At 39.5% G+C, this 22415-nt stretch overlaps 1 protein-coding gene across 1 annotated transcript; it reads right to left on the reverse strand.

Annotated features, from left to right (window-relative positions):
- Positions 1-1200: 1200 nt before the first annotated feature.
- LOC115940817 (uncharacterized) lies at positions 1201-19282 on the reverse strand. Its single transcript, XM_081799664.1, has 5 exons — positions 19257-19282; positions 18926-18995; positions 18294-18630; positions 17649-17813; positions 1201-1370 (listed from the first exon to the last, which is right to left on the reverse strand). Exons 1-5 carry the CDS (start codon positions 19265-19267, stop codon positions 1366-1368), a joined length of 588 nt encoding a protein of 195 aa, XP_081655790.1. The 5' UTR covers positions 19268-19282; the 3' UTR covers positions 1201-1365.
- Positions 19283-22415: the final 3133 nt, after the last annotated feature.

Genomic DNA, 22415 nt, shown 5'->3' on the forward strand with positions numbered 1-22415 from the left:
GCATCCATTTATGATAAAAACCCTCAAGAAAGTAGGTATACAAATAAAGTAAATGGGACAACACACACACACACCAGAAGCCTCCAATGATAAGTTGAAGATAAATAAATCATTAAATCATTTTTAATGGGTTACATTAGGATTTATTCCCTAAGGAAGTGGATATTGAATAGAAAGTTTTAAAGAATAAATTAGAGGGGCGCCTGGGTGGCTCAGTTGGTTACGCGACTGCCTTCGGCTCAGGTCATGATCCTGGAGTCCCAGGATCGAGTCCCGCATCGGGCTCCCTGCTCCGCGGGGAGTCTGCTTCTCCCTCTGACCCTCCCCCCTCTCATGTGCTCTCTCTCTCTCTCATTCTCTCTCTTTCAAATAAATAAATAAAATAAAATCTTTAAAATAAAAGAATAAATTAGAGAGGAGCATCTGGGTGGCTCAGTCAGTTAAGTATCTGACTCCTGTTTTTGGCTCAGGTCATGATCTCAGGGTCATGAGATCAAGCTCCACATCAGGCTCCATGCTCAATGTAAGTCTGTTTGAGATTCTCTCTCTTCTCTGCGTCTGCCCCTTCCCCACTCAAAAAATACATAAAATCTTTTTTTTTTTTAAAGATTTTATTTATTTGACAGAGAGAGAGACAGTGAGAGGGAACACAAGCAGGAGGAGTGGGAAAGGGAGAAGCAGGCTTCCCGCGGAGCAGAGAGCCCGAGGTAGGGCTCGATCCCAGGACTCTGGGATCATGACCTGAGCTGAAGGCAGATGCTTAATGACTGAGCCACCCAGGAGCCCCCCAAAATACATAAAATCTTAAAAAGAAAAAAAAAAAGAATGAGTTAGAGATATGAGTTTGGGCACTGAGTGGCCTATAAAATCATGGTTCCTTCAGGCTCCTTGAGTATATGTAAATACACACACATGTGCGTGTGGACACATACACAATAATACACCTAGAAAATAACAGGATTCACTGTAACAATGCATAGCAATGTTCAAATGTATTTAATAGTTTGATAACTGACTTTGAGAGATCAATTTCAAAAATACGATGGGTTAAAAAACTGTAATTTTTCTGAGATTTAACTGTAGTTAGGTATCTGTTAGTCTCTCATATTAATCCTTTAAAATGGATACTTTTGCCAATTAATGGACATTATATGAATTGTGATGTATTGATATGCACAAAATAGAAGCCCATCTCTGTGCTTAAACTTGTAATAGCATTTTATTTTCCTCAGATAACAAGAAGTCTAAAGGAAGGGAGTCTAGGCCCCTTCTATCACTTTGTCCCATTATCCTCACAGGGAAGGTTTTATCTTCATGCTTGTCTAATCATAGAGGCAGGATGGCTTCTGCCTCTTCAGTTGTGCTTTAGGCTGGAGAAAGAGAAAGGGACAAAAAGAATGTTTGTATTAGAAAAACAAAAATAATGCCAGAAGTCTCTTAGCAGAAATATACTTCTATCTCCTTGCCTGTACTTTTATTACAATGCTACTCTTGGCTGCAACAGAGTCTGAGAAGGTATTTTATCCGGGAACACTGCCAACCTGAACAAAAAGGGGTCCTGTCAGTAAGGGAGAAGTGGAGAATAGCTCTTAGGTAGGAAATTAGGACTGTCAAAGGATTCACGGAATTCAGAATGCTATATAATCACAACCAGTATTTAAACAGTCTCAATTTTCAGAGTAATACTAAACATTAATAACTATTCATTTTTGTTATATTTTGGGGTTTAATTTTTTATGAATAGCCATGGTTAATAATGAAATATAAATACACGTCTTATAAACTTTATTACCTACATCATAGTAGTAAGAATGAGGTCATATAGGACATTAACAGCTTTTTATGTTAGAATTTTCTTTTTTTTTTAATACACCTAATTAAATGGTAGTTTTAGGGTCCAATACGAATCTCCTTCGGACAACATCTAAATTCTGAATCATAGGACCTAAATCCAAATTCTAAAGATTTTCTAAGTTAATTACCATTATCAGTTTCAAATAACATTTCTTTAATGTCCACATACTAACAGTGGAATACCAAGTCCTAAATTAATTTTTTTTTTTTTTTTAAGATTTTTTTTTTTATTTATTTATTTGAGACAGAGAGAATGAGAGAGAGAGAGAGCACATGAGAGGGGGGAGGGTTAGAGGGAGAAGCAGGCTCCCCGCCGAGCAGGGAGCCCGATGCGGGACTCGATCCCGGGACTCCAGGATCATGACCTGAGCCGAAGGCAGTCGCCCAACCAACTGAGCCACCCAGGCACCCCCCTAAATTAATTCTTTAAGCTAAATGTGGAACATTTATTCAAGAAATTCTTGTGTTTTGTATATCTTTTCTAGCCTTAACTAAAGTTCAGTATTTGTTAGATTAGTTTTTAAGGTATTAAAATTGTTACCTCTTAAGAAACATTTTTTGACACTTATAAAAATACTTCTTACTGTATTCTTTCTCTAAAATATGAATCTTAGTTTCTCTGGATTTCTCAAAACCAGTCTTTAATATTGGTAATCAAGTTGGACAGGTTTTTCAATAACATTTAAGTGGCAAGGGGAAAAGAGAAAATAAAGATAGAATATCTGTTCTAATGTTCTAAATGGTTCTCAGAAGTGAACATAGTACATTTTTCTGAATGCAAATCAAATACTAATTTATACTTAATGTAATACAATATTACAGATTTACATCTAATTTCAAATCCTATGTGAATTCAATTAGAATTAATTCTATCTCATCTTACACATCTTATTGAATACATTTTTTTTTTCAAATCTAATTCTGATCCTGGGATTTGAGATGATTTGTACTTTATAAACATTCACATGCAAATATGATGGGGTGTCACATATCATGTGCACATGGTGTTTAGATATGATTTTCTCCAATTATAAAGAAAAACATAGAATCTTGCATATAAAAACTTGACCCTTCATTTATAGCTAAAAAATTTAGAAATATAGAGAAATGCAATTAAGAGAATAATCAAGTAAGAATTTTTAAAAAGCAAAATCTGCAAAAGGCAATGTGCTCCATCTGATACATGCACATATAAAGATAAATGTGTATTTTTTGATATATGATATATGGATATATAAATCTACAATGATATTCTGAAGGAACAGAATTGACAAATGAAATCATTAAATAACTTTTTCTCTCACAATGTCCATTAAAGTGTGCTCCATAGGGTAATTCTTCTCCTTTCCCTGGATAAAATCTTGGTTGGTGTCCCATAGCTGTCTTAAATAATAAAAATCCCCCTGGTACTTTAGTTACTTAAACTATTTTAATTCTGAAAGTGATAGGTACAACCAGAGTATAATAAAAACTACAAGCTTCATTTAAAATTAAAGCTTTTGCACTCAGCTAATCAGCCACGCAACAGAAGGCAGGCCTGAGGTATACAATACGGCTTGGATAGATATTCCTCCATTTTCCCAACTTGTCTTTCTCTCCTCAATTGCTAACTTGCACTGTTTCTGATCACACCAGGGTTCAAGATGGTGGATAGAGTTAAGGGCATAGGAAAGCTCCTGCCTGCTGGTACTTTCGTGAGTTGCCATCATTGCTGTCTGGTTTGGCAGGTGTCAAAGCTGACTCTTGGTTTTTTCCCTTGCAGGGTATTTCAGTTCCTTACAGGATTCCTCAGAACATTTACTTCTCTCTCCATTCATTGTTAGGCATCTCTCACCTACAATTCACTGTGATTTGCTTCTCAGCAGGTCCATCTCTTCATAGACTCTCTTTTGGGATCCTGTTGCTTATTAGGAAGTCCTTTTGGATGAAGCTCATTTAAGATGACTCCGGGCACCCTTATGTTTATTACAGCATTATTTACAATAGCCAAGATATGGAAGCAACCCAAGTGTCCATTCATACATGAATGGATAAAGAAAATGTGGTGTATATATACAAACGAGTATCACTCAACCATAAAAAAAAAAAGTAAGTGAGATCTTTCCATTTACAACAATGTGGATGGACCTACAGGATATAATACTAAGTGAAATATATTAGAAAGAGGAAGACAAATACCATACGATTTCACTTATAGGTGGAATTTAAGAAACAAAACAAATGAACAAAGAAAAAAAAGACCCCACCCCCCCAAAAAAGCCAGACTCTTAAATATAGGGAAAAACTGGTGGTTACCAGAGGTGGGGTAGGAAATGGGTGAAATAGATAAAGGGGATTGAGTTCATATATTGTGATGAGCACTAAGTAATATATAGAATTGGTGAATCATAAACAAACAAAAAAACCGAACTTTTTTTTTTAAGATTTTATTTATTTGACAGAGAGAGAGTGAGAGCGCACAGGCAGGGGGAAGCAGCAGAGGGAGAGGGAGAAGCAGGCTCCCCAGGGAGCAGGGAGCCGACTCGGGGACTGATCCCAGGACACCAGGATCAGGACCTGAGCTGAAGGCAGACGTTTAACCAACTGAGCCACCCAGGCGCCTCAAAAAACCAAACTCTTAAATACAAGAACAAACTGGTGGTTACTAGAAGGGAGGTGGATGGGGGGGAATGGGTGAAATAGATAAGGGGGATTAAGTGTACACTTATCATGACGAGTACTTAGTAATGTACAGAATTGCTGAATCATTATATAGTACACCTGAAATGAATAGAATACGGTATGTTAATTATACTTCAACAGAAAAGTTTAATGGCTACAACTGTTTTAAAAAAGAAAGAAAAAAATGACTCCAGGCCAACTTTTACCCCCATATGTGTGGCTCCCACCTTCACAATTTATCTATGGTCAATTTTCAGTTATAAATTACTTTTCAAAACAAAGCTCTCTATTCTGTTGTCACAACTGGTAGTTTTCATATGTATACAGATGTGTTTTAATTAATAAAATTGAAATTAAGTTCAAAGCATCACTGAGTCATAGTTGTTTTGCAATAATGAATACAGACCAGAAAAAAAAAAACAAAACTGTATGCGTAGTGAACATTGTTTACTGCTTTTTAAGAACATGGAGATCACTAAAATAGGCCAACATACTTCCTTTACAGATTAAAAAGCGAAGAATCAATTTAACAAAAGTTGTTTTTGGCCAGGGACAGTGCAAAGCTTTATATGATGCATTCAAGAAAGTACAGGGTCTAGAGTCAGACATATGTGGCTTTAAATACTCCGTAATATATTAGTTACAAGAAGTTGACCAAGTTCAATAAAGTATGTAATCTCAGTTTCTTCTTCCATAAAATGGGGATAACAGTCTAGCAAATATATTGTTTTGATAATTAAATAAAATGCAAAACATATGATATATATCACATAATAACTCCTTATTCATTGTTAATTAATTTTGCCTTCTAACACTGGTCAAATTTTTTTTTTATAATTACAGTGGTGGCTTCTTTAGGTCTTCACCTTTTTTTTTTTTTTTTAAGTAGGCTCCCTGCTGCGTGTGGAGCCCAAAGTGGGGCTTGAACTCAATGATGCTGAGATCAAGACTTGAGCTGAGATCAAGAGTCAGATGCTTAACTGACAGAGCCACCTAGGTGCCCCTCAAGTATTCACTTTTAAAAAATGATTTCTGAAGTTAAAAAGAGCATTACATGAATACACACATACACACACACACATATATATATTTACATTATTTTCAGGTCATTAAATTATTACAATGCAATATTTAGCAACTGCATATATGATGTGGTATTAAAATGGGAATCTTTGTTTTACTATACTACATAAAACAAATTTTAAACTGTCAAACTATTTTTTACATTTTATTTTTCTAGATAAAGCAAAGGAACCAGTAAAAATATGCATGGACTTCTACTGAATTAATCTTTGGGATTAGTAAAACAAGTAGAGAAGCTCTTGTTTTCAACCTAGTAAGGGAGACACAGCCCATTAGATTAAAGTTCTCCAAGACATGTTGGGAAGAGAACTCTGTTAGAACTAGAATACTAGTCCTAGGGCTTTTATGATGCAAATCCTCAGTGTTTAGATGTTCACAACTCCTCCTCTTCAACTCTAAACAAGTTATTCGAGTTGGTAATCCAGTAATAGTCAAGCTACTGCTAAGTGGAATGGCTAGTATTGTATCTGTAGCCACCGTATTTATCCAAAGAGAAAACACTAGTATTTTCCCCATGTACTTAGTGTCACTATGTCAGTGTGTCATTGTAATACTTCCTTGTTTGTTTATACTCCTCTCATAAATATGCATTAATTTCAAGATTCTGGGTGTAATGTATGCTTAATATGCTTTCTCCATGTGGTTAACAATGTTGTGAAGCATTAGTACAAGCTTTTGACCCTTGATCTTATTTTTCTCTTCCAACACAGATCCAGAACAATACTGCAAGAGTCTACTGTATAACATCTAGATCACAATTCTAGAAAATGTCTCCCTCTGATATCTAAGATTCTAATATACATTATGTTTAAATATTAACGAAACCTAATTCAGTGGGCTTTGTATGAGATCAATATTATTACTTTCCAGGCCTACTTTATATAGGCAACAAATACTGTCCCTTCAAAACTGCTAGTGTTTTGGGGCACCTGGGTGGCTCAGTCAGTTAAGTGTCTGCCTTCGGCTCAGGTCATGATCCTGGGGTCCTGGGATTGAGCCCCACATCAGGTTCCTGGCTCAGTGGGGAGTCTGCTACTCCCTCTCCTTCTGCTCTTCCCCCCACTCGTGCTCTCTCACTCTCAAATAAATAAAATCTTAAAAAAAAACAATAAAGACAAAAACAAAAAAATGCAAAATCCTAGTGTTTTGTTCATAATAAGCCAGTGTTCTGAGTTATCTCTTTTTATGAAAAGTAAAGGGACTTGTGATGTTAATTGGAAGTATCAGTATAAAATCATTTTTAATATGTGTAAGTGTAGTTAATATATTACATATAAATACACTTGAAATATCTCTATATACATTTCCTAGCTCTGTCCACTGAAAGGGCTTAGAAATTATGGCCCATAAATAGCAATAAATAAGCCAAAATATATCTTGGTTTCTAAACATGATTCTTCACTAAAAGGAACAGGGTTCCTTGGGGGTGAAAGGCAAATTCCAGAGCTGAGGAAGAGAAAGAGCAAGATATAATTGGAATACTCTTTTATATGAAGAAGCAAAAAAGTGTTCAAATAATCAAAAGCACATGTCAAAAGGATAAGCAAACCATCCTGAAGGAGCTCCTCCAGGGCAAAGCAAATAATTTGAGCGTCAAAACAAAGAATATTAGTAGTAGATTCTATCCCATTAGATGAAATAAGAATCTAGGAGTACCCATTGACATAAACTTTAAAGAGAAATAAATAAGGGGACTGATATTAAAGGCTTATACATTTATTCATTAGCTTAGTTCATTCAGTAAATTTGTATCATACATTTGTAGCCCCAATGACTTCAAGGAGAACCTACAGGGTAGAAGCCTCTTCCCGACTAGGATAAAGCCTAGAACATATGCCAATCACTCAGATACCTCTTTAGACACTAAGCAAGTGTTAGTATACTGGAAGCTTCCTGGGATGGGGAAAGCTCTGAATATGTATTCCCAATTCTGCATGGTTACTTTAATGCTGTATCTCTGTCATCTCCTAAAGTTTGGTGCTGCCAAAATGTCCATATCCTCCTCCCACCTCTCTTGCCACATCTCCCATAATTTCTCCTCCCAGGTTCTCATCCAGCTACTCTCATTCTGCCAGGCACTTAGGAATTGGAAAAGCCCTTAGGTTCCAGGTTAAGAAAGAACATTTGAGTTCTGGTGAATAAAATGTAATGAAGATCTCAAATATAACTCTACTACTCTAAATTAAAAGAAACAAACAAGTCACATAAGACATGCTATTAAATCATGATTTTCATTAAATATTACCTAGTTCTCAATGCCAACATATTTAAAAGTAGGCTGAAAATCTATTATAAATATGCTAAACAAAAAATTGAATTGAAAACTGTATGTCAGAAATTAATCTTTTCAGCGTATTTCCATGAGTGTAGTTTGCATTAAATATAAATGATTATATTTAACATTTTTTTGTTTTGAGATGAAATAATTGTAAACATCCTAATGGCTATAGGATATAGCTATAGTGGTGAAGAGTTAGTTTATGGCTATTAACTAGGATAAATATGTCATGGAAACTTCTCTGAAGACAAATGTCACATTAGTTAAGTTATAACAAAAGAAGATATCCCTTGATTTATTTAACAATGATTTATTGAGTGTCTACTATATACTACCAGAATTATGTACTACTATATAGCAGCACTACTATGGTGGACCATATGTACTAGGCGATGAATTATAACAATGTCTTTGTCTTAAAGAAACTCACTAGTGATAAAAAACAGACCTGTAAATCAGTAAATGCAAAGCCATGTCTCAAGTGCACAAGTCAAGTTACTTGAGTAACTCTATGGATGGTGGGCAGGAGAGAATGAGAGAACGCTTCTTAAAAGAGGGAATGCTTGAGGTGCAGTTTAAGAGATGAGTCAGTTTATCAGCCAAGAATAAATAAATGAGAGGCTATTCAACAGAAGAAACAGCTTATACAAAGTCACAGAGGCACTGACTAGCATGGAGCATGGTGAGAAAGGATCAGGGGAGAATTAAAATTCAAGCAGGGTCCAATTTGCGGAAGACCTTATATAGACTAACCTAAGGGGTAGTAAAATCAAATGCATAAAATAATATAAATGAAAATTACCTCGTCTCTGACATGTCATGTTCCTTACTACTTCAGGTCCTAGATACTTCTTTTTTCTCTGTCTGAAAATTCCTTCCCAGATTTTTCACAACTAGATGTTACACCTCATTCAAGTCCTGGCCTAAAAGTTATCTCCTAGGAGGGGTGCCTGCATGGCTCAGTTGGTTAAGTTGGTTGAGCGTCTGATTCTTGATACCAGCTCAGGTCAAATCTCAGGGTCATGAGATTGCTCTGTGCTCAAAGGGGAGTCTGCTTGAGATTCTCTCCCTCTGCCCCTCCCCACACTCGAGTGCGTGCGTGTGCATGCTCTCTCTCTAATTAAATAAATAAATCTTTAAAAAACAAAAATTATCTCCTAGGAAACATCTTTCTATGCCATCCAACTAAATTATTGCCACCCTAACACACCACCTATTAACCTGCCAATTCCTTTGTTTTTAAGTCAATACAGAAAGATTAGAAACACAGAATAAATGCCAATTTCACAACTTCATATAACATACCAACCTGCCCTTGATTTCTAATGTCTTTATTTGTAAACTAGACCGAGAAAATCGTGGATATTGCTAAGCAACATATAATGTAGTACTGACTCTAGGGATTTGTTGGCTGGCAATCTTCCTTTTATCCTGTAAGATATAAACACATTTTGTTCACTAGTAGCCATATGAAGGACTAAAGTAGAAGAAACCCTTTCAGAGATATTTGTATTTTATTGTCTCAAAAGGATAAATCTTTTAACATAAAATTGTCAAGCAATATGACAAAACATACTGAAACATTTTGGAGAGAGCAGAAAAGGTGTTTCTAGTCCTTAGAATCATATGTAAATCTTCCTACCCTTGAGGAGAGACAATTGTCTTCAGAGAAAAGGACTAGGAAGTAAATCTCCATTAGTATTGGGAAAACTTAAACTTCTTTTATTTAGCTTCCTGCTGAAGTGGGAGCTTCAGGGAATGTTTATATATAAACTGACATCCTTTAAAATATTTTGGGGCCTTTAAGAGGAAAATGCAATGTTTATTCTTCTCGTGGTCTGCAAGACATCTAAATGAGTCCCTGAACTCTTACAGTCACCCAATGAAATTACCAAGTGCATGGAATCCTTTACCTCTTCAATTCTGATTTAGAAAAAAAACCCAAAACTATTGCTACTAAATGAAAGAATTACTTCCTTATTTCTAGTTCTCCTATCAAGATACTGTAGACAATAGAAATAAAAATTTTTAAATGGCCTAAGTAGGAAGCATCATTATATTGTAATAAAAATATGTTCTCAAAATTTTGAAATTTTATTAAAATGGCAGTCTTTATACTCTAAAAGACTTTAGAATATGCAAATTCTTTAAGACTCAAAACTAGATGGAATTATATGTTCTCAATATTTTGAAATTTTATTAAAATGGCAGTCTTTATACTCTAAAAGACTTTAGAATATGCAAATTCTTTAATTAAGACTCAAAACTAGATGGAATTCATTTAAATCCAGACCATATATAACTACTAATTGACCAATTATTGCAATATTAACTGTAGGTAAAATATTCATAACTGTCTTTAAATAACAGTCTGAAATTCATTAAACATTTGTGTAAAATTTTAAAATGTATACTTTTTATATTTACTTTTTCATAGTGTAGTTTTATTTACACAAAGTATATATATTTTTTCTTTTAAAGATTTTTTATTTTTTTTTATTAGAGAGAGAATACAAGCACGGGGAGCGGCAGGTAGAAAGAGAGGGAGAAGCAGGCTCCCTGCTCAGCAGGGAGCCTGACGTGGGGCTCAATCCCAGGACCCTGGAATTATGACCTGGGCCCAAGGCAGCTGCTTAACCAACTGAGCCACTCAGGCGCCCCTACACAAAGTGTATTTTGCATTAAACGGATATTGATTAAATTTGCATTACACATTTACAATATTAAAATCGTGACGTGGTCTTAAAATATCTGACAGCTTTAGGGTCAGTGAATTACTCAAGAAAAGGCTTCCATGTTTTGAAAGGATCCAGAGCAATCCCACCAAATTAACATGAGGGAACAATGGGAATTGATTGAATGAGCACATGAGATATTGAGAGTGCTTACGAGAGGTAAGTAATAGTCCTATTATGTGCAGTCCTGTAAAGTCAGACGTGGAGAATGTGCTAACAGAGCATTTGCAAACTGAAATCACTTGAAGATATTACACTGACGATGGAGACCCAGGCTTTGAGTATTCATTGCTGATATGAGAAAAGAGGTGAAGGCATTAATGCTTAATGATTTAGCTAACATTGATCCACAACAAACAAGTCACACTTTATAAACAAAAACGTGTGTTTGGCTTCTTTATGAAGCTATGCTAACTTCATGTTATCCTTTCTTTCTCTTGATGTCCTAATTTTTGTGGCCCATAGTTTGTGGAGTACATCCTTCTCTTGGGAAGCACATGATAGCTTTGCTTTTTACCCATTTTCTGCTGATTCCCCTAATGTCCACTTTTTTTCAGAGATTATAGACAATGGCTTGCCAAACCTCCAAATTCTTTTATTGCCCTACAATTTAACTGAGATAAGTTGGAAGATTAAGATGGTCTAAGAATTAAATGCTTTCCAATTATCCTATGACCCATCTTAAACTACAATTTTCTCTTAAATTTAAACTCCCTCTTTTACTTTTAAAAATATTCTCAATAGCCAAAATGGGAGACAACTGCCTCAAACCAACAACAGCTTCCTAAACTTCTTGCTGTTCTTGACCTTTTGAAATACACTTTTAATTTCTGGGTTTACTTTACTAGCATCAGTTGATTCTTTGCTTAATATAATAGACATTTTCATAATAAATGATGTATATATATACACACACATTCATTGTAGTTATGTTTCATTTTTTCCCCTAGTACTGTATTCTCCTTTATTCATTCAACTTCTGTCAGGAATACAAACATAAGCCATGCTCTCAAAGAAGTTATAGCTTACAAGTGAGGCTGAGATAAATCTAATGTTATAATGAAAGGCAGAAAGAAATGTTATGGATCAGATAGCATTTCATAGGAATTCAGTAGATAAGATTACTTTCAGCTGATTATATATAAATAAAAACTACTGAAGAGATTTATTGAGGTGGACTTTCAAATAATTCCATATCCAAGCAAATGATTGGGCTTCAGTGGATCTATAAATTACATGAATGATATGTAATATTTGGAAGATATATGTATACATGCATCTGTGGCAGGGCAGAAGGACAGGATAAGATCACTAGTATTCATCATATTCTGAAAAACATACATGACATTCAAAATGGTTAAAAGCAAAGTACGTCACAGAGAGCAGTATTGGAGAGGCTTCAAAATTTTTAAAATTAGTATGATTAGAATTACATTCTCATTGTCTCCAATTGTTCATCAGCATTTTTGCTTCTCAGCAATCTGGCTGAGGAAACATGATGAAGTTTTCTTTGAATTTTTTTTTTTTTTAAGATTTTAGTTATTTATTTATTTGACAGAGAGAGACAAGACAAGAGAGGGAACACAAGCAGGGGGGTAGTGGGAGAGGGAGAAGCAGGCTTCCCGCGGAGCAGGGAGCCCGACGCGGGGCTCGATCCCAGGACCCCGGGATCATGACCTGAGCCAAAGGCAGATGCCCAACCGAATGAGCCACCCAGGTCTTTGAATTTTTTGAAATATCCTTTCCAAAGACTAGAAAACACATCTGATTGTTCCTTAATATTTCAAAATAGAATTTGCTGACTTTCTTTCCATCACTTTCTTTAGACCTAAAAAGATTGTTCACTACTGACAAAACTGAGTCCATGATAATACTGTCTCTTTGTGCTTATTCCTTGCAATGGAAACTGCTGGTATTTTAAATTAACAACAAAAATGATTAAAAAAAATAGGCAAGATTAGAATTTGGGCAGTAGATGTCATATTAAAAATACATGTAGGATTTTTTTTTTTTTTTTTTTTGAGACAGAGAGAATGAGAGACAGAGAGCATGAGAGGGAGGAGGGTCAGAGGGAGAAGCAGACTCCCTGCCGAGCAGGGAACCCGATGCGGGACTCGATCCCGGGACTCCAGGATCATGACCTAAGCCGAAGGCAGTCGCTTAACCAACTGAGCCACCCAGGCGCCCCCATGTAGGATATTTTAAGTCTATTTTAAAATTTATGATGGGAATTGATGGGAACCTGAAGATACATCTACAGAGATCTATAAAGAAAAAAGTAATAAATTGAGATGTCCATTTGAAAAGAGAAGGAATAATACTTTGAAAAAAAAAGCAGCAGTTAGAAAGTAAGAGTGTTTTTTAGATAGAGTTTTCTATAAGGATGAATGCATGAAAAAATGGCAAGATGGTTTTAAAAGATTTAGAATCACAAAGTATAAAGTGACAGCAATTGAACTACTCATTCAAATAAGAAAAAGGGGGGGCACACATAGCTACTTCATGGCATGAAATTGAAGTATTTGAATCTCTCAAGTGTTTAAAAAAATCTGGTAAGAAGGGCCTAAAGTATAAAAGGTATGAAACTAACTTTTTGAGTTTAGTGGAATGTGAACTGATGATAAAAGACTGACAGGCACAGAATAAGTAAAAAGCAAAATATTAAAAAAGAAAGATAAATTCAGATATTGACATTTAAGTATACCTGCATAGTACTCCGTAAGAAAGTATACATTTCCAGATCCAAATACAGTATTAGCCTTTTGTGTTTTGTGCATATGTTGAATAGGTAGCAAAAGTATCAAGAGTTCTTACTAAAATACCCATTATCCTTTACAAAAAATATTACAATGACTTTAAAGTCACAGAACAACAACAAAAAACATTATCATGCTTTCTTTTATTGAGCTGGTCAAATTGCTCCACACACTGTGAACTCTGTAGTTAAAGTGAAGCAATTATTTAAATGTTTTTGGCAGTTCTCTTCCCTGCCTTCGTATATCCTGTATGGTCCAGGAACTTCATACAAAAATGTGCGAAAGGACCAAAGTCACATCATTCAGAACTTTCTACGAACTAAAATGATCTAATACCCTCGTAGACTTAAGTAGTCACATTTTGCCTGTCCCCAGATCTTTTACAAAGGGCTAGGTGACTAACTGACAGTGCTGTTTGAAAGGAAGTTCCTTAGTTGTGGAGACTTTGGACCATATATTCCATCCCAATATTATAAGCAATACTAAGACATAATAAAATGGTTCTAAAATATGCAGAAGCACAATCATGAACATTAATTCTAGACTACAGTGAAACAGTTCTGGCCCTCCTATGTAATTTAATTGATATAAAGGTTATAGTCATCAAAATATTTGAGGTTTTCAGGTAAAGAGAATTAGCACTATAATGTAGTTTGATAAGATACCAAATGAAATATGCAGTTCTGTGCAAGTGTTTGGAGGTATCTCAGCCCCTAAACTTTCCCCTCACTAACTTCAAGAAGCTTGATTTCTCAACATTCAATCCTCTCCTTGCAATACAATCTTTTTCAGTGATCTTTCTTCTCTTTTCTGCCTACTAAGAGATTTTGTAAAAATGGAGTTCAGTGTTTTTCTATTATCACATTTAGCACAGTGCTGGGTAAGGCTGAAGAGCCAAGGTTTCAAAGTGTCCCCGTATCTATCTTCATAGCCCAAATTCTCTCCCCAGAACTTGGGCTTGTATATCCAGTCAGTGTACTTAAGCTATAGATACCTACACAGTTACCAGGCTGGGCCAAGAAACGAGCAGATAAACATAGAAAATCCTCCTGGAACATCTTTAAGGCAAAGTTGGGGGAAAAATCATATTTTATATCCATATAAATATGAACTGACTAGAGAGTAGAAAAATCATATGAATTTTTAGATAAAAACTAGAGACTTCAAATAAGATTACTCTTAAAAAATAAGATTATTCTTGGCTGGGGGTGGGCGAGCATACCATTGTTAGAGATATTTTGATAGAAAAGTCTGAGAAGCTCAGTATTACGCTAAATAAATCCACCTTATAAATATGGATTAGCATTTTTGTGTGTGAATAATGAAGCAGAAGTGAAAGGAGGTTTAATAATCGGAATGGCCACAGACAAACTATGGAGTGGGTCAAGTTTATCATACACTGCCATTATCATCACCAAGATCACCTCTCAGACCCTGTCCCAAGCTCTTGAAGAATCTGACTTCTTAACGTCAGCCTCATTGCTAAGCATATTCCGTCTTTTCTTCATCAATATGTGCTCTTCTGCATTCCATTTCCTTAAGACATTAGTATGAGTGTAAAGAGATAATCATTTAGTACTAAAGATAAAAATCTGTGTTAAGGTGGTAGTCATATAATGAAATTTTATACACTATCACTCTGGACATATCTGTCATCAGGTAGAATTCTGTTGAGCATTTATACTGTGCCAGAGAATGCGCAAAGTGATAAGAATGCTTTTCTCCCTTCAGTTTTTAAGATTGTTAAACTATTTTTTAATAGCATGCAAAATCTAGTGCCATATTCTGCACAGAGTGCTCATCAATGAAATAATTCTTTCTTGACACAGGCATCAAACGCAGAAAGGGTAAAGAAGACAAGAAGAAATGAAGCAAATGTGAAGGATACCAGAATAGAAAGTAATCAAATTAGTCTGAATCTAGCATTTTAAAATGATTGTAATTTCAGTCATGTTTTTCATAGCACTGGAAACTTGAACAACTTGGAACTCACAATTATGTGCTTTTGTCCCTGAAAAGTTAGCAAAGGCATCTAACCAACAATTTATTTGATGACAATATATCTGACAGAAAATGCTGTTTTTTTACTCCCAGGAAACAACCTAACAAGTCCTCAGAATACATGTAAATTTTTTTCATGCATTTAAAATGCATCCAAATTTTAAATGATGCTAACACAACCCTGTTATATATATTATCACCTCCTTTCTACGGATGAGGGAACAAATTCTGAGAGGTTAGGTGACTTAGTCCAAGTTGTATAGCTAGACGCAGCATCCCAATTTCTAAGTCCCCAGATGGTTCTACATGATCCCTTTACACCGACAGCACACAAGAACCAGGCAGGAGCCAGAAACAACACAATAACTGACACAGGGAAATGCTAATATAAGGAATTATTAACTAGTAAAAGGGGAGTGACTACTAAGAGAGGAGATCACTAACAAATACAGGGGTAGTGGTTTAGGGAGCAGCCAGTACCTCTGAGGCTGTGGGAAAGCCCCCAATAACTTAGGCAATAAATTAGAAGAACCATTCTGCCCATCCCTGTCCTCTACGCTACTAAGACAGGGAGACAGATCTTATTGGAGATCATGTGGCTGTGGCCCAACTGACGGCAAATGAAATTCATTGAGGTGTCACAGATTGGGCTGGTGAGGAAACCACCAGCTGCGGTGTCAGTGAAACTTGCTAGGAATCCACCCACTGGGATGCCAGTAAGGCTTATTAGAAAGCCACACACTGGGGAACCAGCCAAAGTTAATGAAGGGTAGTCAAACACTGGTCTCTAACACATCACTGGCCAGAAAGCCACTCACTGACCACACCATAGGAGCAAGAAGAAAAGCACTGGTACCAAGAAGAGGCCTCTCTTTTTATGCAGTGTCCCTCCAGCATCTTCTACTGACAAGTCCTAACATTGGGCCAACTGAGAACAAAGCAATGTTTACAGGTTCCAGCTCTACATATCACAATTAAGGGCAAAGAAGATGAATAAGGAGCTGAGAAGCACTAAACTGTTGGCACATACCTCAATGACTGTTCTGAGTTCTTGAGGGGGAAATGCTTTTATGCCAAACTCCTACTCCATTTTTTTCCCTAATTTTCCCTACAATAAAATGCAGACCCAACCTCTGGGGACACTAAGTACTGATCACTGGTATGATACATGGTTAAGTGCATGAAGAGAGTACAATGCAGTGAATGAGACCAGGTCTGAAGCCAAAACACTTGGGGTCTGAATATTAGCTTCAGCACTGATTAAATTTGCAGCCTTGCAAAAGACAATCTCTGTATGCCTCAGTCTTCTTATCTGTAAAAGGGGATGATAATAATACCTACTTTATTAAGATGTTGGGAGAAACAAATGTAAAGCCTATAGTACAACATCTGGCACGTGGCTAGAACTTGACAAATATTAGTATTTACCCATTCATGTCAGTTTGTAACGTGTTTGAAAATACATATTCAGTTCTCATTTTTAATTTCCATGTAGGTCTGTATCTCATAATGCTAAAACCCAACTTGTTTGGGTGAGCTTGGGCTATGTTCCAAAAAGCCTTCCCCCTTCCTGGGCATTGCCTTCAGTTCTGGTTTCAGATCCTGGCACTGCCCCTGGCTCACTGAATAATCCTCATCAGCGGGAGCCAACTCAGTGGGGGATCCATCTTCTCAAGGGAAAAAAAAGAGACACGTTTAAATAATTCATGTTTAAGATCTCTTCTAGTTCTGACTAAATTTGATCCCCCTCTTCCCCAAATAGTGAGCTATACTTGAGAGGAAAAGAGGAAGGAAATTACTATTCTGAGCGCCTACCCACCTGTGCCAGGCAAGCATTTGTGTGCATTACCTGATTCAGCCTCACACGGTCCTATCAAATTAGTACTTTTAACCCTGTTTAACAAATAAGGAAACTGAGGCTCACAAAGGTCAAGCAATTAACTCAGTATCACATTCTTGGTAAGTAGCAGAGCCTGAATTCAAATCTGGTCTTTCTGTTTGGGTGGGCTACACGTTTTTAACTGTACTTACCTCCCACACTCTCTTCATCTCAGACACTGAAAATCTTAACTGCTCAGTGCTTTTCAAGCTTTGCTTTAAAGAGAAGAGTGGGTGTGCGACTTTTTTTTTTCTTTCTCAAACGTATCATTTTGAAATAAAGCAAATGAAATTCATTTACCAGTTACAGGAATTTCAAAAATCACTCCTAACATCTTACACAAAATTAGCGTTCTAGTGAAAATCGGCAGCCCTCCGGCATCTTGGCGCCCCTGTCCTCACCTCTCCTCCTGGCTGCAAACTTGGTGAAGGGAAAGGAGCCTTGGTGGTGGGCCTGCGAGCTGAGTTCCAGCCCGGGTTCTGCCGCGGTGTTCAAGCTCGCTCCGAGCCGTCTTTTCCTTCTCTGGAGCACGAAGTGGTCGGGCCAGGATATCTTAAGGTTTCTTCCTAAGGTACAAGCCCGAGTCTGAGACTTTCCTGGGCGAGGACGTGCCCCAGCTGTCTCCGCCGCAGTTTCCCGGGGGAAACAGCCCACTTCGCTCAGGAGGCTGCTCAAGGCGACCGTTCTCCCGCCCCACCCCACGGCCCCTCGCTCCGCGTCTCCTAACAAGGAAAAGTGAAGCCCCCTCCCCTACGTCCCTGGAATCGCCTTTGAGCCCACAACTCCCCTCGGCTAAGTTCCCATCCCGGCCCTACGCGCGGGCTGAGCCTGCAGCCCGCAAAGTGATGCTCTGTCTGCCTCCCCGCTGTCTGGGTAACCAGACTGTACTTCCCTAACTTTCCGCTCCTCTGAGGGGGAATTCTGAGAACTCTGCGACAAGTTTGACTGAAAACGTGAGGAGACAAAGCCTCTCTCAACAGAGAACTCCTCCGCCTCCACCCGGCGCGCCGCGCCCAGGCCTCCCCCATAGGTCCACGGGGTCCCACCAGCTCGGCTTTCCCACGGCAGGGTCCCGCGCCAGGGGGCTCGCCGCGCTCCCGCCAAAGCCGCGGTCACGGGGGCGCGCCGCAAGTCCAGGTCTCGCTCTTTCTGCTCCCGCCGAGCGCTAGTCTGGAGGAAGTCGGCGCGTCTCACGGCGCAGCAGCCTAAGGAGCCGCGCGGCCGCTTGGAGGCTGAAAAAAGGTCCGCACCGGGCTCGAAGCCCTTCCTGCCGGCCTCCCCACGCCGGGCCTCGGCTCCCCTCCTTTCCCGCTCCCGCCTCTTCTCGTCGGCTGCCAGACGGACCCAGCCTGCCTCTCTCTCCGCCTTCACTACCGGGTCAAGCTGCGGAGGGAGGGAGCGGAGACAGTGGCGAAGCGGCTCCCCACCCGGCGCGCGCGCGCGGCCCTCCTCCCCCTCCAGCTTGCTCCCTCCTCCTCTGCCTCCTCCCCTCCTGCCAGTACAGTACAACTAGTACACACACTCACACACACACACGGACCCCGCCGCTGCCACTGCAGCTACCATGGATATCAGCTAACAACACACACCCAGGCGCGCGCGCGCTCCCACTCGCACCACGCAGGGGTGGCCCCCGGCATCCCTACCCTCCTTCCCCACCCCCACCCCACTCGCTCACCAGCTCGGCTACTGCTCGCTCAGGCTGCCGCCGCCGCCGCCGCCGCCGCCGCCACCACAGCTCTCCTCTGCTGCGGGGCCACAGCCTTGAGTGTCATTCAAGGGACAGCACAACCTCACCCAAGCTCTCCTACCTCTGCCCAGCCGTCCCTCTCATCCTCCCCCTTCATCATCCACACTCCATCCAAAGAAGAGGGAAAGCACCGAACAGAAGGGGGAGGAAGGCAAAGTCTGCTCTTCTCACCTCTTGGCCCCCTTGCTCCTCCATCCTCGTTCTCTGACCACCAACTCCCTTACCCCAAAGGAACCCCTCAGGAGCTGAGGCGACTCACCCCACTGCCATGTCCAAAAGCTTGAAAAAGAAAAGCCACTGGACTAGCAAAGTCCATGAGAGTGTCATTGGCAGGAACCCGGAGGGCCAGCTGGGCTTTGAACTGAAAGGGGGCGCCGAGAACGGACAGTTCCCCTACCTGGGGGAGGTGAAGCCCGGCAAGGTGGCCTATGAGAGCGGCAGCAAGTTGGTGTCGGAGGAGCTGCTGCTGGAAGTGAACGAGACCCCCGTGGCGGGGCTCACCATCAGGGACGTGCTGGCCGTGATCAAACACTGCAAGGACCCCCTCCGACTCAAGTGTGTCAAACAAGGTGAGCGCAGCGGCTTGCTGGGTGCTTTGCCAGGCGGCTGGACGGCTCGAAGCGCAGAGCAATGGAAGGGTGGGCTCGCGTGTGGAAGGGGGTGTGTGGCGCGACGGTGGGTGAGGTCGAGAGAATACCGGCAAAGCAAGTGAGCTTTGCAGGGGATCCGAACGGGGCTGCTAAATGGAAGGGAGGGGCAGGTTGCGGTGTGGCGTGCAACTTTGCGCAGTTAGACCCTCCAGTTTGGAAGGTGTTTGGCCTTGTGTGACCTCAGAGGTGCGGGCCAGCTCCCGGGGCAAATTGAATGTGCGTCAGTGGCTTAGCCCGCAGTGGATGAAGAGCTTTTAGGGAAGGGAGGAAGGAGGGCAGGGAGGAAGCAAGGAAAGAGGGAGGGAGAAAAGGGGAGGAAGGAACAACTTGAGGGTGCAGCGGCATCACCAGCAGGGTGGGGAGGAACAGAGGGTGGCGAGGCGGGCGGAGAACTACGCCCTCCTTTTGGGGAGCTGGACCGGAGACGCCTTGGTCCGCAGCCATCCCCTAAGGGTCCCTCCCGGAGCCACTAGTTGGGGAAGAAGGGAAGGAACAGATTGCTTTGGGCGCTTTGACGGGTCTTCCTTAACTTTTTCCCTGCTTCGCTCCTCTGTCCCCCTCCCCCGCCCTCGGTCGTGTCATGTGGGCACCGCGCGTCACGTGCGCACTGACTAACCCGGGCGCTCACCCCGAGTTGGCCGGCGGGAGAAGGCTCGAGAAGAAGGCGCGGCACCAGGAGCGGGTTCTGGTGTTGGGGGTCGGGAGGAGAGAAATGGTTACCCGAATGTTCTCTCCTCAGGGGTTGCCCTTGTTGAGTGGAAGATCTCTGTGGTTGGACTCTCTTTTGGCTTCCGATGTGAGGGGTGTGTTTCTGAGGAGGAGCTGGATGGAAAAGCCCCTTGGTTACAGCTCAGGCTCCCTCAGCTCCAACCTGGCTTAGATGAGCCTCACTTGAAGGCTGTGATGGGGCCTTAGGGAGACTGGGATCTTGCAGAACTCTAATTTAAACTCAGTTTTTGCTGAAGGGAAAATAGGTCCTGAAGGAGGGAAGAGGGAGATAAAAGTTTCTTGGAAAGAGGACAACTTTAACTAGAATAAAGTAGCTTATCTTTGTTTTCCTCATGTGATTTGTATATGTACTGTAGCTCATTTCATGTGCGCTGTGTATGTATATATGCAAATTCATATCAGACTAAAGGTTTCTTGTTGATGATTTTACGTTTGTCCTGCCTCAAAGATAAAATTGAGCATGCCATTGTCTGAATTTTGAACAACCACTTAATCTTACTTTATGACCAACTATCAAGAAACACTTAGGGAGATGTTCTTCTCTAGGAAACCAGTTTAAAAAGTAAACAAGTGAAAAAGAAGTCTCGGCAAAATTTCTTAAATGTAAATTACCATACAAGAAAACATTTTCATTGGGGATTCTTGAGTATTAATAACTGATGACTTGAGATAGCCTAACGTAAACATTGATTTGTAGGTCAACATAGCTCAATACTGTATGGAACTGAAGATTTATAAGTTAGGTAGGAAGGCTCAAATACAGGGATTCATGTTAACTTATTAAATGTCATGATATTATCTTACAGCAGTAGTTACAAATGTAAAGTTCTAGTTTTGAGTCCAGGAAATCCACCACACAATTAATGACCATGCTTTTATTGGCAGAAGCTAGGTATTTGTAGTGGTAAGTGGCAGCAAGAGTTAATGTGTTGTTAAATTGGACTAATGATAGTATCCTAATGAAGGGGATGATTGTCTTAGTATAATTTGCAGTGATGACCACGATTTAATGTTGTATTCTTTCTGAGCACTGCATTTTGAGATGGATCCTGGCAAACTGTAACTCTAGCAGCAAGAATGTGTCCAAAAAAGAAAGAAAGGAAGATTATTCGGTATTATAGATATATCCCATAAAATCCAGTAGTAAGACTTAACTTGGAAAAGTGAGGGCATGAAAGCTATCATTAAATACGAAAAAGCTATCAAATAAGAAAAGGAATTTTGACTATCCTGTGATAACTTCCATAGGGCAAAACTAAGGTAAATTTATAGAAATTTTTAAAGGATGAAGCATCTTTGCCTACATTAAGAAGATGACTTTTCTAAAACAGAGAGCGAGAAGAAGATGATGATGATGATGAGCTTTCTTATATAACTTTCCAAAAATCTGCGGGCTATATTGTGAATTCATGAACTCCCCATCATTTGGGGTCTTTATGAAGAGGCAAACATGACCAGATGTCGTGAATTCTATGTAAGATGGGGCCTGGACTGGATGTTATTTAAATCTTGCAATGATTTGATCCAAGGTAGTCTCTGATCACCCAACTTCTTTATAATATCTTATCTGAAAGAGTACTGATTTTAGAACTCATGGAATATACAAATATGAAGTGATATATTTAGGGAAAATTCTCTTTTCTTTCTCTGTTAACTCTCAGTTCTGGGCTTCACTTGGTCATTGATGATTGATGCTTGAAATGATGTTCACAGAGCCCCCTCAGGAACCTGATTCACATCCTGACTGATCAAAAAAGAAAAAAAAATGCTCGCTTAACTGTAGTAGAAAATCTAATCTTCTTGTATATTCTCTAAATATGGTGATTCATATAAACTATTCCCTTGTTGAAATCATTCTTTCCCTTGTCAAACAACAGATAGGTTTATTTTATTTATCATTGTAAGCAAAGTGAAATTTTCAGAATGTTAGATAATGGTGCCTCTGTGTCTTGGGTTTCACTACAGATTTTACTTGCTGGAAAAATATTTAGAATCTCTTGGCTCAGTATTTTTATTTCTAGTGAGTCAGTAAACTAGCA

Source organism: Leptonychotes weddellii, chromosome 12, assembly GCF_054177405.1.
Source record: "Leptonychotes weddellii isolate Sample4059 chromosome 12, ASM5417740v2, whole genome shotgun sequence".
NCBI lineage: Eukaryota > Metazoa > Chordata > Mammalia > Carnivora > Phocidae > Leptonychotes > Leptonychotes weddellii.

Coding starts and splice junctions, on each gene's coding strand:
- LOC115940817 (XM_081799664.1), bottom strand. Junction 18,631..18,925: donor AGCGAGCAGTAGCCGAGCTG/GTGAGCGAGTGG, acceptor CTCCCTCCGCAG/CTTGACCCGGTAGTGAAGGC. Junction 17,814..18,293: donor GCCGTGGGAAAGCCGAGCTG/GTGGGACCCCGT, acceptor CTTGTACCTTAG/GAAGAAACCTTAAGATATCC.